Genomic DNA, 14,107 nt, shown 5'->3' with positions numbered 1-14,107 from the left:
AGCAATAAACTGGAGGTCAAGAGGGAGCACGCAGTAAAAGATTTGCATAATTTTTTGTCCTTTTTTTTTTCTCTCAAAATCACCGATTTCGATGTACAAATTAGCGATAAGCCCCGGAAATTTTGTAATTTACATACACGCGCATCGTAAAAAAATGTGATCTCCCTGGTAATTTTGGTATTTTCGTTAACGAATTGAGGTTGATTTGATATCATTTTCTACCATTGATCTGTAATAAGAAAAAAATAATTAAATCTATGAAACGGTAATGCCCGTAATTCACTTATATCGCGCATTAATTTAATTTCACCAATCGTTATCTTCAGGTTACGCCAGAATACCGTTAAAATTATAATACATACATGGATAATATACGTAGTATCCAAAAATAATCTGCGTACTAGAATGCAAAAACACTTTTGATTAAGTAATCAAGGTGTCGAGTGATTTTTCTCTCTTGCTTTCGCTTCGAAATTTAATCGTCTGAAAATAATCTCTATGCAATTACGATAAATTTTTCTCGACCCAAAAGTTATAAATTTGAATTATTGTTGTATTACAGAATTCAGGACTCTTCGTCGGTGCTGATATTGATTGTACGAAACTGTAAGAGGAAAGATAAAAACTCTAGCAGTGTATTAGGCGATCACTTAGTTTTAGTCTTAGTTTTTTCGCATAATTGTCGTTAAATTTTTTTTTTTTTTTAATATTTTTATTCACACGCCCTTCATTTACGACCTGCATGACCGTGACTGCATTTATTGAACGGCACGTGAAAAAAAAAAATAAACAAACTAATACTGAAAAAATGAGAAACTCGACAGTTATTGGACTTTAACCGGCGGTAGTTGGTGAAGTATGAAATTAGTCTCTAAGAAATAATCTTCATTCACCGATCACGTCTAAGGTTGAACACCGAAAACATTTTGTCACGCGTTTGCGCCATTCATGTTTTGCCAATCTTCTTTGCTCAAACGTGAAATCAGATCCAGTTCAATTCCTGGTCACGTGATCGTCTTAATTGGCTAATTAATCTGTCCAATTAGCGTAGCAATATATCAGAACTGAATTACACCATTAAAATAACACAGCGAGATGCACGAGCCGTTTCAGACGTTGTCAAGACTTCGTTTCACGCAAGAAATTTTCGATCAGATGACGCAAACGGGGCTGGAAATTGCTGGTAAAAAAATTCTCGCTTCGTAATTAAAGAGCTTCGTAAATTATCGGTGAAACTGTTTCGTCGTCCCTTAGCACCGAAATAACGCTCGAGCGGCCCAAGGCAAACATTTATTTTATTCAGTGGACATTGACCGCGACTATTTCCTGACACCGTCCGGCGGGAAAACACCGGACGGACTTTGAGCCAGACGGGTTACGTCTCACAATCAGCCTCCACCCCGTTTCCCCGACTCTCTTATCAGTCGTCGATACCAACGAATTATCCAGCGCACGAGCCCTTCGTACATCGTCAGGCTTTAACGAGACTTTGAAACCTCCAGGGATTAAAGGTCGCAGGAGAAGCCGGATCATTGGAGAAGGAAACCAAGACGCCGCGTGAATTCGCTGACGGTAAAAAACGTCGCTAAAAACTTACGCGACTTCTTCGATTCGAACCTGTTGACTGGGGTTCCGGATTCGCGAAACTCCCGAGATTCGGCCCGACGGTCAATCCGGACGGTTTGTCCCGAGGTCTAGGACACCCTGAAGGAGGAAATTGGCCGAAACTATGCGGCAACGAGTCCGTCAGTATTCTGGAAAACGAAGCGGAGGGGAATTCCTTGAGGCTAGACACGCGTGTCTGTGTGTCTACGTTGCATGCATCGAAGATTCGAATTCCGAGATCCACGGATGGAAATTTTTCCGGTAACGATACGCCGGCGAGTCGGAACACACCGCGAGCAAAGTGACCCAGAGAGCCGTGTCGGTCTGTAAAAAATTTATGCATGGAACGTAGACGAACGTCGGTGCCGAGATACAATGGGACGCGGTTCAATCCAGTTCATTGGATTGCTGAGCTGGTAGTTCACGTTAGCGGCGGTTCAAGTTCCAACCGTTAACCGTTTCCCCCGGCCGATACGTTGTGCGTGTGAAGCGTGTCTACACATATTAATTTGTCAATTCTCGTTTCAAAATCACAAAACGAACGACTGATTTATTGTTCGATCCAAAGGTCTTCGTCTAAAGTCTAAACGTACCGAGACTCGCGAGTATATGTGGCGTTAAGTGTTTGCTGACCACGATTATGCCAGTAGTGCGAGTCGCTTAAAGGAGAGACTGCTCGCTTACGTTATAACGTATACAGACTTGATCGACAAATTGCAGATGTTTATTTAACTCTTTTTCGTCGCGCAAAAACAAGAGCTGTGTGGACAAGTTGATGCACGAATCATAGCTATGTCATCACGTATATTATTACGTATACGTAACTTTGAAACCAACACACAAATATTAGGCTTGATGGAAATTAATTTAGGTCGTCTGATAACGACGCGTTTTATTTTGACGGCTTTTTTCCCCCCTTCAATGCCCTTCCGCGCCGGTTCACATCCCTTTTATTTCTAATCTTTTACACCTTCTATATCAGCGCAGCCTTCCAATGCGCTTAACAACGATAAAGATTATACACCTGTACGTCATACCCGACCAAGGCTAATCACCGGTGCAATTAACTTTTGGTGAAATTACATTGATGCTGGACTGAGAAAAAAAAAACAGTCATTGAATCAACCGAATGTGTGGTCACATGCGGCGGAGTAAATATTCATTTGGCTCGATTCAAGGTCTATAGGTCTAGCAAAATGTTTTGTTGATTCAACTAAATTTTGTTAGACCAACATAATTATTTTATTTATCATCTAACGGAGTAAGTATATTGCGTTCCCCGCATTTAGTTGAATCAAACTAATATCACGCGACTCAAAAAATCCTTTCACTCAGTACGGAATCGTGTGAAATTTTTCTACTCAGTATCCAACATACTTAATGTATGGTAAAAAATTTTCTACATCTTAAAAATGTAATCATTGTTTTTCTTGCTCTTTCAATTTTGAACAAACCTTGCAGATCGAAAACAAGCGTATCGTTACGTTGAAAAATTATGTCAACCATAGATGAATAAAAATCGATTTGACGCATGTCACAGTATCGATTTTTAATTGATCACCGATTTCTCTTTGTACCGCACACCTTGAAATCATAGACGAATAACACCGTCGACGGTGCTTTGTTCGACTTTTCCACGCGAAGCTGGTTTTTTTTTTTTTTTTTTCTTTGTGGGTGGTAATTAACTTGGCAGGTATTTCTGGCGGCTTAAAAATCGTTGGCCGATAACTCGATCGATCGAAGGGTGGCTGCAATCGGGGTTTATCTTACAAACCAGGTGCAGGGTTCCCATGTTCGACGATATTAAGCCAGCTGGCAGTCCTCGCATGCGATTCCAGGAGTTAATCGTTCGACTGAGATTCGGAGGTTAGTCCGAAATCTGCTCGACGATTCCCGGATTCTGGGTCGTTGATTAGCCCGAACCGTTGCGATTTCCGCGGTTTGATCAGAGCGCTAATTCAACTTAACACGACTCTGATTAAACCGTGAAAGTTTTAATTGGGTATTAGATTCTCCGCGAACGTTATCAAATTCGCCGTTAATTCGACGACCATGCCCGGCACCAAATTACCATCCCATAAAATACGCGGGTGGCGAAACCAGAGTCCAAGCTCGATAAGCTCTCTTCTCAGGATGAATATACCTGCAGCTATCGTACCGGTTAAAATTACATCTAAGACCAATAGCCCCCGAGTAAGTTTCTCAAGTCTATTTCAGCCACGCTACGCCAAATTGCGAACGATCAAACGATTTGCAAGTGCACAAGGTTCAGGTCGATAGTCAATTGCAGGAGGAAGAGACGCGCTTCACCTAATTCGGAGAAACAGGCATCGATCCTAGATCCGATAGGTAAGCGGTTTTCCGTGCACCAAGACGCCGACTTCCTCGAGTTCCGCGTCTCCGCGGTTTCAACCCTGAAATCCGCAGCACTCATCGTCCTCGATATCGAGGGTGGTAATCTCTTCGAAAATGCCCGCATATCCGGTATCGCCTCACCTCCGAGGCGCAGGGAAGCCGTATAACCCTGCAGGGATAGTATTCGGAGCGTATATCGATTGGTGCCGTTCAGTGCCAGGTGGCAGAACGGCCGCCCCCCTTTTCCCTCGGGGACTGCCTGCCGAGTTCAACACCTGAGAGTCCGGCAACTCGGTTCTTCCGATAGAAAGGGCCACAGCCACGAGGTTGCCGGGCATGCCCGTCGAAAAAGCACGAGCACCCCTCAGTCCGGGCTCAGCTGTTGAATTAGACTCGACGGACTCACCAACGCGACGATATCTGGCCGATGTCCAGTCCTGATGGATCCTGCCAGAGGTGCAACTCCGAAGAGTGAGTAAATAACCATTCATAGCGATCCGCAAGTCGCGAAGGACGAGTGTTCGGTTCCCCGAAGCGCACTGTCATCGGTTGGAAAGAAAATTACTATTATCGTCGTCATTGGGAGGATAGAAACCGTTATTCCGATCATTATACCGAACCGGTTCGATGTAAGATCGGAGAGAGATCGATTGACCAATTTGTCTTATTCGATAGTCCGAATAGCCGAGGTATAAATACGCGATTGATACGGTGAAGTATAATACTTGCATATTTTTTAAAAGATAGAATGAACGGAAGCGCAAAACTGGCTTTTAATTAACTAGTAATTGTATTCTGATTAATTGCTCGCGGCGCGTACAAACCCGTTGGACTTTGTAACCAGGCGTCTACACTCTCTTATCAAATTGTCTGTCCGCCCCAGACGATTGCAGTCACAGAGTCGTATGTACTTTGTAGTTCGAACGAGTTACAGTATATTTCCAGGGTTTTGTCTCCCGCTGCACCAATGAACGGATAAATTTTCGTGATATCCGTCACGTATGCGGGTTGGCCGTACGAAGTGTGCGTGCCACTTTCCCGCACAATAATTCCGATGAATCTCATATTATTTATTATGTGGGCGACGTTCAAAGTTCACGACAATTTTCTGTTTGGAGGTATATGAATTTGTTTTGTCTCGACTGCCTTATGATGTTTCTTTCAACTGCTCCGCGTGTTTACGCCACCCTTCAAGGTCCAATTTCCGGAAATCAGGTCGTGCCGCAAAACGTTCTTACCGCGCATTCTTTTCCCGGGGATCGAAAAACGAGGGAATCTCTCGTAAATGCAACGTATTTTGGAAAGTTTCGTCGAACCTCGAGAAACTTGAAGAACTTGATGGCTCATGGACGCACGCATTTTTTTTCTCACGCAAGACACCGCCAGTCACGGTATTCGTACTGCCGCCGTAATGCTAGACCAACATCTCATCCTTGTCTTTATCGCGTGTCTTGTACTAGTTGCAGCTCGACAAGATTGTTTTGTCAATAGGCAAGGCGTATGTCTAATAATACTAGACTTTGGGGAGCTTCGAAACCGTCAATGAAGAATCACCGAGATCCGGAAGTTGGAATCGATTTTATCGTACACCGAGCAGGGCCAAGCCTTAAAGTCTCAGACGAATCAACCATAGTCAGATCGAATTCGTCATTCGATCGACGAGCATCTCGATCAACTCTTGTTAAATGTTTTTTTTTTTTTTTTTTAATTTTACGTTCCTTGACTTCGCCTCGAAATACGCTGAGCTACTCTCGTCGTAGTTATACCGAGGTAAACTTATCGATCCGACTGTCTGGTCACCACCAATGTCTTACTGTTTTAGGTGCCAACCAAAAGCGCCTCTCACCTGACGCCCCGAGGGCAGATGGAGAGACGACGACCCCCATTTCTCAGAGGAAGTGTGAAATCTAGAGAGGTTTGTAAACATCTGTCATGCTCGCGTCAGCTTCGCGATCGATCATTTTTCGGTGCTTTTCACAGTCGGACAGAGGAACCGGAGGCAGTGGCAGAATGGAATCTGGACGCAGTGCGATTTTGGGAAGTGGCGGTGGGGACGGAGGCAGTGATGACGACATGGCTCCCGATGCTTTAGTCCGGCAAAATTTCGAGCTACGCCATCGTCTGGAGGAGGAAGCAGCCAGCTACAAGAGGCGACTCGACACCTACAGACAGGCGCAGCAACATCAGGCCACCTTAGTTTCACGCCTGCAAGCCAAGGTAAGTCCACATTGTTTATTCGCGAGGCAGAAGAGCCATTTAGACTCGTCTCGTGATTTCAACTTTTACTCTTCATTTTTCAGGTGCTGCAGTACAAGCAGCGATGCTCGGACTTGGAGAACCAGATGATGGAGTCACTGCCAATGGACGCTGGTAAGGGACCATCTTCCTCCGCGCCCAGTGGATCAGCTCTTGATGCCGCACATCAGACGCTCCGAGAATTGCGAGATGAGCAGATCCACGACTTGGAAACGGCGCTGAAAAAGCTTGCGGAGGAACGCAGAAGGCGAGTGAATCTTGGAAGTAGAAACGTTTTTCAATGCGAAGACGCGCCGTCAGTCGGAATTCGATCTCAAGTTACTTTTTTTTACTCTCAAACGGTGAATTGGTATTTCTAGATGTGAGAAAATCCTGCAGGTGAATGCCTCCCTGAAAGACCAACTGGAGGACGCTCACCAGACCAACGAAGCTCTGACGTCGGATCTTCAGAAGTTGAGCAACGACTGGGACGCCCTGCGAGAGGAGATGACCGTTAAAGAGGACGAGTGGAAGGAGGAGGAGCAGGCCTTCAATGATTATTACACCTCCGAGCATAACAGGCTGCTCAATCTATGGCGCGATGTAGTCTCTGTCAAGAGATTATTCTCCGAGGTGAAATCCGCAACGAAAAGAGACCTCTCCAAACTCCAAAACGAAATCTCTCTCACCTCAAGGGAAATGGCGACCGCTTGCGGCAGCACTAATTTCGCACTTAAAATGCAAGCCACCAATGCGCAGTCATCGGTATGCATTCTTGTATGATTACTGCGTAAGATACAGTCTTAAATGGGGGGCGGGGTTGAAGTTTCGAATTTAAAAAGCTCCGAAAGCGCCTAATTGCGAATTATTTGGTAGCGAAACTTGAAGTAAAGAAATCAAATTTTTGCGAAACAACAAAGTTTCAAATGGTCGGTATTCACCCAGCGTAGCTTACTCGACGAGTGGGTGTGAAAAATCAGAAAAATCAGAATGGCCAAGATGTCGAACGTAAAAATATCGAAAATCCAAAACAACGAAAGCTCAAAGTGGTCAATTTTCGCCAAGTCCTGCAAAATTTCCAATAATTCGGAATTGGATGTTTCAGATTTTTAAATGTTCGCATTTTTGCACTTTCGGAACTTTGACTTGTCGGAGTTATGCTCTTTTGGCATTTTGTCCTTTCGGAATTTTTCTCTTTCGAAACTTTGCACCTTCGGAACTTTCAGAGTCGAGTTTAGAACCATTCGAAATTTTGTTGTTTCGTCAAAGTTTGATTTCCTTACTTTAAATTTCACTACCAAAAAATTAGGAATTTGGCGCTTTGTGAACATTTCAAATTCGGAATTTCAACTTCAAATTCTATAGCGTTCATTTCAGCAGCATACGCAAGCAGTATGAATCTATTGTTTCACGAACAGGTTACCTCCATTTTCCCTACTAATACTGATTTCTTCGCTACTGATTCAGGTTTCCCAGCAGTTCCAGCAAGCTCAAGAAGCTTGTGACATGAAATCTGAGATAGTAGCTTTGAAGCAGCAGTTCGACGCGGCTCAGAACGAGATTCGATTGAAGGAAGACCGGATAAATCAATTGATACGCGAGGTCCATACCCTGGTGAGTGGCTCGTCGTACCTCGTGCTAAGTCCTGGTGAACCAGAACCGGCCAAGACAGTTTATTAAAGAACATAGTTATTTCCCGCAGGAGGAAAGATGCGGGGAAGCAGAGGCGGGAATGGGCCAAGTCGTCCGCATCCAGGAAGATGTCGAACTCCTACAATCAGCCTTGCGTGACATTGCTCATGCCGTGATCCAGGATGCCGAGTCCCGGGACGTTGAAAACACTCAGGCCCCACCTCACATTCACCTTTCGCCGACAGGAGCTGTTCCTCAACGGTCACCTAAGAGGGGAACGCGGAGCAACACGACGCCAGCTTTTGCCGAAAGCACGATAAGCGCCGTCCAAGCGGCATTGCACAAGTACCAGCTTATGATACACGAGCTTCAGGTACCGATGACCAGAGATGGCTGGGAGGTGATGGAAAGATTAATGGTGATGGATAACTTTCACGGCTTCTAAACTTCAGGTAAAACTTCAAACGAACAAGGAGCAGCTAACGATCGCTCGCAAGCAGTGCGAGTCAGCCGAAGAATCCAGCCAGGCTTTGGAAGAGAAGGTTTCCGAATTAACTTCGCAGTTGGACGCCGCGAGGTCTCATTGCACCCAACTCACGCAGGAGAAGGATCTTATTCAGAAGAATCTCGATGCTGTAAAAGCGGAGAAGAACTCTCTTGACAAAAACAGACTGGAAATCAACGCTATGGTCGGTTGCAGACCAAGTTTGACCTACGTTTGCATGAACAGTTTAAAACTCGGTGTTCGATAATATCCGCTTTGTCGGCAGGTCGAAGCTCTCAATACGGACTACGACAAACTCCAAAAAACGAACAACAGGTTACAAAAATTGGCTGACAATCTCGAGGACGAAAAAATTTATCTGCAAACCGAACTTGATCGGGTCAACAAGGACGCAGAATTGAGGTAAGAGAAAATTTGTTCGGTTCAGGTTCTACATGATCATCAAACGTACGTATTTTAATAGCTTGTTAATTTCGCAGAGAAATAAGTCTTCGGTCGGAAGAAGATCGGTGCAGTAGAATGCGAGAAGAGCTTCTGACTTTGAGGGAAGAATTGAACAAGACTTACCTCGCCAAGGATATGTTGGAACAACAGAAAATGGAGTCCGACGGTCTCATATCACAAATTGAAAAGAGTAAAGGTAAGGTTGTAACAATTAATACCTCTTCAGAAATTATTTCAAATTAGCTCCCTCGAATTTGGTGCAAATGTCTACTTCCAAAACCAGGTGATCTTGAGCTAGAACTGGAACGTATCCTCCTGGAAAAATCCGACACTCAAGAAGCCTTGGCGAAACTCGAAGCCATGTGCGCGAACAGTGAGCAGGATAAGAAAAGGCTACAAGATGAACTGAAGAAGGTTATAATATTCTTTACTCCGAGTAATTAATCGAGAATATATATTCTTCACATGGCCGTAAATATTTGTTGCAGATGCAAGACGAGAAGAGTAAACTCGGAAGTCAATGTACGGATCAGCAAGGCGACCTGGGATCCTTGAAGAAAGAACTGCTTCAGGCGGAACAGGCCCGCCTCGATTTGGAATCCGACAAGGTTACGCTGAACGAAAAAGTTAAGTTCCTAGAGATCGAGAAAGAAAAGGTTGAGATGGAGCTTGGTCAAGTGTCGCGGGAACGTGGCGATCTCAGCAATCAGTTGTCCGTCCTTGCCAGGAAGAAAGAGGCTCTGAATGAGGAGCTGATGAGGCTCAGGCAGCGTTTGGAACAAGCCAATGAAATGAACGCGAGGATCAACAGGAACCTGGAAGATCTCGTTAAGGACAATGAAGAGAAACAAGTGAGGATCGTAGTTTGTGCTCGTTTGAAGGATTGCAGCGCTTTTCTCATCTCCTTTTTCTTATAGGTACTGCTGGAAACCACCGACAAAGAACTCCAGCGCGTTCAGGAGCAGCTTGCTTCACTCCGTAGCGAGAAAGAAGCACTGGAAGGCGTTCTGTTCGATACTCAAACGAACCTCGAGGCGACGCATGCGAAAAAAACACAGCTAGAAAAAGAGCAGCAGGAGCTATTGGTGAGACAGGAAAGTCTGAAGGGTCAGGTCATGAGGCTTACGAAGGATTTGGAGAACAGCGAGAGGCGAGCTCAGGATATAAAACAGACGCTGACACAGCAGAGCGGAAACCAGGAGGCGGAGTTCCAGCAGATTATTGCAAACATGAAGAAGCAGAATGACGACAACGTCAAGAAGCTGAACGAAGAAAAGGTGAATATTAAGCAATGAACACTTTCAGGTACGATTTTCATGCGACCGACATCGTTTTCCATTTTAGGAACAAATAAGAACATCTTTGGAGAAGCGTCTGCAGCAGTCAGTTTCGCAGCTGGGCGGTGAAAAGGATGACGAAATAGCACAGCTCCAGCAGAGAATCGAAGATCTTCAACAACACATTGAAAATCTGTGCCAACAGCACGAGGAGGTCCTTCTAAGAGCAGAAAACGACAAGCAACAGGCTCTCCTGATAGGTGAGTCGAATCGCCGTCAAGTGAAATAATAAAATCAAAAATTAGTGACTCAATGACAATATCCGTTTGCGTTTACTGGCTAAAAATATCAGAGGAAAAGAAGCTTAAGACGGTACAATAACTTTTGTAAAAAATAACACACCGCGACTGCCTCACAACTTCGCGATTTACTGCTTTCCGAACTCAAAGTCTCGCGAGGTACTTGATTTTCATCATCAGTGAGAGATCTGGGACGTTCAAGTTCATCGTTCTTCGACAATTTTCCTCGGGAATCGTCGCGCGTTTCGGGTCTGTAATAATCGGAGTCACTGTCCACACTCTTCACTGACCCCATTCCAAGGCAACAGAAACCGTTTCGACCACGATCCCGTAGCTTTGGCCCACGTCCGTCAAACTGAACACTTTTATTCTCGAACTGATGGGCACTGAGCTTTTTATCGTCCTCATTTGGTTCTTCATCTTTCCCGTTTACAAGAGCATCGGCGACCTTTGTCAGAGTCTCGACAACGGCTGAAAGCTTTTCTCGCATATCCTGCATCTCGTCCTGAACGGCTTTCAGTCCTTCAGTTTCAGCAGTTTGTTTCGTTTTTTTGTGATGAGGATTCTTCAAACGTGGACTCGAGTACGCGAGGTAATTGCTTCCCTCGCAAGGCAGGTATCCAAGCGTGACTGGGCAACAGGTAGTGTATCGGTTATGATAAGGACTGTTAATTAACTTGTCGACCGCGTAATTGAGCCGCTGCTCTCCTGGGTAAAAGGCAGAAATAGATTTTGCGAAGTGATTCTGGTTTCTGAAATGATTACGGGTGTCGGTTTTTAATTTTGTTAGTCGTCTTCTCGATCGAGGATGTCGAATCATGAAAGATTTATCGTTCGTTGATATGCGCTCACCAACGCTGTCCATCACCTTTTACAACTCGATGAAACGATTCTGCAATTTTTGCAGAATATTCACGTCACTGTTAGTGTGAATTTCTCCGACCATTGGTCCAGTATTTCGCGGAATGGATACATAATATCATTTCTCTGAGCACCGATAACCAAAAATTTCATCACGCGTCAGAACGTGAAACTTTTACGAAACAAACTGAAGTTTGTCACGTTATGGATTTATCTCATTGGTAACTTTCTTTTGTATATGTTCCTCTTTGTATTTATGTGATCCAGCTCATCACGATCAGCAAGCGCTGATGGAAAAACTTGAAGGCGTGTACCGAGAGCTTGAAGAGGAGAGAGGAAGCTTGGATCGCTTGCGCAGAGAGGCAGGTACTCGCGCGGATCAAGATCGCAATAATATAAATCAGCTTCGCGACGAGGTGGCTCGACTGCGAACTAGATACGACGAAACCAAGCTTAAAGCGGAGGAGGAAAAAATGCGGCTCGATTTAAAAATCGAGGAACTCTGGAAGGAGAAGGAAAGCTCTCAGCGAGAGACCGAAGAACTCCAGGTACAGCTACACATGGCCGAAGACAAGGTCGATGGTTTACAAAATCAACTGCAGGAGACCAGCAGAAAATTAAAAGAAGGTACGTTTCAGCTCATTTTCCTCATCGACACTATTGCCAAACACTCTTGAGGCAATTCCTCACGAGTCTAAATTGTTGCAGCCGAAAATTCAATCGAAATGTTGCGAAAGGAGCTAGTCGACGTTCGCCGACAATTGACGGACACGAACTATGAGAAGGAGAAGTACAACAGTAGTAATAAGGAATTGCGGGAATACGTAAAACGCACGGAGGGTGAAAAACGAGAGCAGGCTCGAGCTCTGGAAGAAGCTTATCAAAAGATTGCAGGTAAATTCCAAACAGTATGACACTTTTGAGATCCGTTTCCACAAAGCTTGACTGCAAATTGTGGTTCTTGCAGGTCTGGAAGACCTTAGGACTACAATCGACAACGAAAGATCACGACTCCAGTCTCAGCTCCGAGACATGGAGCGAGATGCGATGCAGCTGCAACAACAACTCCGAGCTACTCAGGACGAGCTGCAAAAATCCCAGGCTGCAAATGCTCAGGGACAAAACGAGGAGAGAGAGTTGCAGGCGAGATTAGCTAACGAGACCGAAGAAAGGGAACGTCTCCAACTGCAACTGCATCAACTGAAGAAACAGGTCAAGCTCAATTTCTTATTCGCTTCTGACGACCGGTAGTGAAGCATTTCGTAAAGTCACTTTTGGTTCTTTGTATTTTCTCCATAGGTAATCGACTTGGACAACAGCTTGGAAGTGACTCGCCAAGAACTTGGAAGACTTCGTTCCCGAGGAGACGAAGAAGACGAGAGATGGCGTACTAGAGAACAAGAGCTCCTGATCCGACTGGAAGACAGTCGATGTCGGGAACGAAAACTGGAGGATCAGAAGCACAACTTGGAAGTCTGTTTGGCTGATGCTTCGCAACAACTCCAGGAACTCAAGGTATGCCTAATGTTATTCTGATATCCCGTCGAGAAAAAAATCCTTTGATTCTGACTTCTAGGCCCGACTTGGCGGTTCTGAGGGAAGGGTCCGTGCTCTGGATGCTCAATTAAACCAACTAGAAACAGCCAAGAAAGAAGTTGAGCAAAAGTTGAGCAGTGTCGGATCGACTCTTCGTCGTATTGCTGGTATTCAACTCGACGGCAGCGTCAATATGCCTTTCAAATTAATGAGCCCCTCGCGAAGGTGGAGCCCCGCGCGTGGTACGTAGTTCATAAGCCATCCCCTTGAGTAAGGTTCTCCATCTTCAATGCTGGATACATGTTGCAGCAAGCCACGCCGATCACGGAGACGGCGGACGAGACGTCATACTTGATGTTGATCCGGAGGCTGTGAGAAAGGGGGTTCGATCTCTCATGCAGCAAGTGGCTCAAATTGAACGAGAGCGAGTAGGGCCCAATTGCAATCGTCCATTCGTTCAACGTTTTCTGCTAATTTACACCTTGACGTGTGCCCGTTTTCTTGATGATTCCAGGACGATTGCAGAATTGAAATCAACAGTATCAGGAAGCAGCTGACAGAGGCACAAGAGAACCAGTCAAAGGCTGATTCGAAGCTCAACAATTTACTGAGCAACCTGCGATCTTTACAGGATGAAAAAAGTACACTTGAGGCAAAATTGTCCCAGAGACAGGCCGCCTTCCAAGCGCAGGTATGCACCTCATTTTGTATGCAAATACGTATAAAGGTCAGCTGGTAATTTGTATGTATTCCAGTCCGAAGCCTTAAAGCAAAGAACTGAGGAGAACGAACAAATGCGGGAAAAAATGACCACCCTCGAATTAACCATCAGTAGCGAGTCTGAAGGAAAGAGTCAGTACGAGGTGAGAAAGGCCCCAGATCAACTTCAACCTATTACCTTAATCGTTACTGGCACGTAACAACTGTTATCTGCGATAGGAAAAACTTGAAAAAATGCGACAAGCACTAGCGAAGCTGGAAAATGAAAAAAGAGGCCTCCAAGATGAATTGGGAAGAAACGAATCCCGCTCGACGAAGCTAGAGCTTCAACGCATGTCGCTGGAGGGAGACTTGCAACGTCTGCAAATGATACTGCAAGAAAAGGAAGGAAATATTCAGGTATCGAACATCGACAGTGCTAAAACTGAGTGTAGAGGATGATTTATATTTGAATCTTGCACCTGGTTTTTATAAAAAAAAAGAGTCCCTGAGACTCTGCTGGATCTTGCAAATGCGCAGACCTAGCGCTGAGATTTTGTGAGGTCCACGTGGAACTACCACCGAAGCTTCGCTACATCTGAACGGAACTTCGGTTAGCGTTCCCACGGGGTCTTCGCGACGCCTCCGCGCAACTCGAT

General features: G+C 45.0%; 1 protein-coding gene across 4 annotated transcripts in view; it reads left to right on the top strand.

The window, feature by feature from the left end:
- Positions 1 to 14,107, top strand: part of LOC124186751 (rootletin) — a 31,684-nt gene that overhangs the window by 15,104 nt on the left and 2,473 nt on the right. For 2 of the 4 annotated variants that reach the window (XM_046578723.1, XM_046578705.1), the window contains 22 exons: positions 5,783 to 5,875; positions 5,941 to 6,177; positions 6,261 to 6,463; positions 6,576 to 6,960; positions 7,663 to 7,809; positions 7,898 to 8,200; positions 8,280 to 8,516; positions 8,598 to 8,734; positions 8,812 to 8,972; positions 9,060 to 9,190; positions 9,265 to 9,627; positions 9,694 to 10,053; positions 10,121 to 10,313; positions 11,481 to 11,840; positions 11,922 to 12,107; positions 12,181 to 12,425; positions 12,513 to 12,728; positions 12,790 to 12,991; positions 13,059 to 13,177; positions 13,264 to 13,440; positions 13,505 to 13,612; positions 13,689 to 13,868. In XM_046578723.1, the coding sequence (XP_046434679.1) occupies positions 5,825 to 5,875; positions 5,941 to 6,177; positions 6,261 to 6,463; positions 6,576 to 6,960; positions 7,663 to 7,809; positions 7,898 to 8,200; positions 8,280 to 8,516; positions 8,598 to 8,734; positions 8,812 to 8,972; positions 9,060 to 9,190; positions 9,265 to 9,627; positions 9,694 to 10,053; positions 10,121 to 10,313; positions 11,481 to 11,840; positions 11,922 to 12,107; positions 12,181 to 12,425; positions 12,513 to 12,728; positions 12,790 to 12,991; positions 13,059 to 13,177; positions 13,264 to 13,440; positions 13,505 to 13,612; positions 13,689 to 13,868 (4,701 nt within the window). In that variant the 5' untranslated portion in view covers positions 5,783 to 5,824. Of the gene's footprint in view, positions 1 to 4,199; positions 4,432 to 4,830; positions 4,864 to 5,782; positions 5,876 to 5,940; positions 6,178 to 6,260; positions 6,464 to 6,575; positions 6,961 to 7,662; positions 7,810 to 7,897; positions 8,201 to 8,279; positions 8,517 to 8,597; positions 8,735 to 8,811; positions 8,973 to 9,059; positions 9,191 to 9,264; positions 9,628 to 9,693; positions 10,054 to 10,120; positions 10,314 to 11,480; positions 11,841 to 11,921; positions 12,108 to 12,180; positions 12,426 to 12,512; positions 12,729 to 12,789; positions 12,992 to 13,058; positions 13,178 to 13,263; positions 13,441 to 13,504; positions 13,613 to 13,688; positions 13,869 to 14,107 lie in introns of those variants that run through there. The other 2 variants (XM_046578716.1, XM_046578732.1) reach the window with 2 other exon arrangements.

Source organism: Neodiprion fabricii, chromosome 1, assembly GCF_021155785.1.
Source record: "Neodiprion fabricii isolate iyNeoFabr1 chromosome 1, iyNeoFabr1.1, whole genome shotgun sequence".
In the NCBI taxonomy this organism is placed as follows: domain Eukaryota; kingdom Metazoa; phylum Arthropoda; class Insecta; order Hymenoptera; family Diprionidae; genus Neodiprion; species Neodiprion fabricii.
This window is presented reverse-complemented; position numbering and strand designations above follow the sequence as displayed.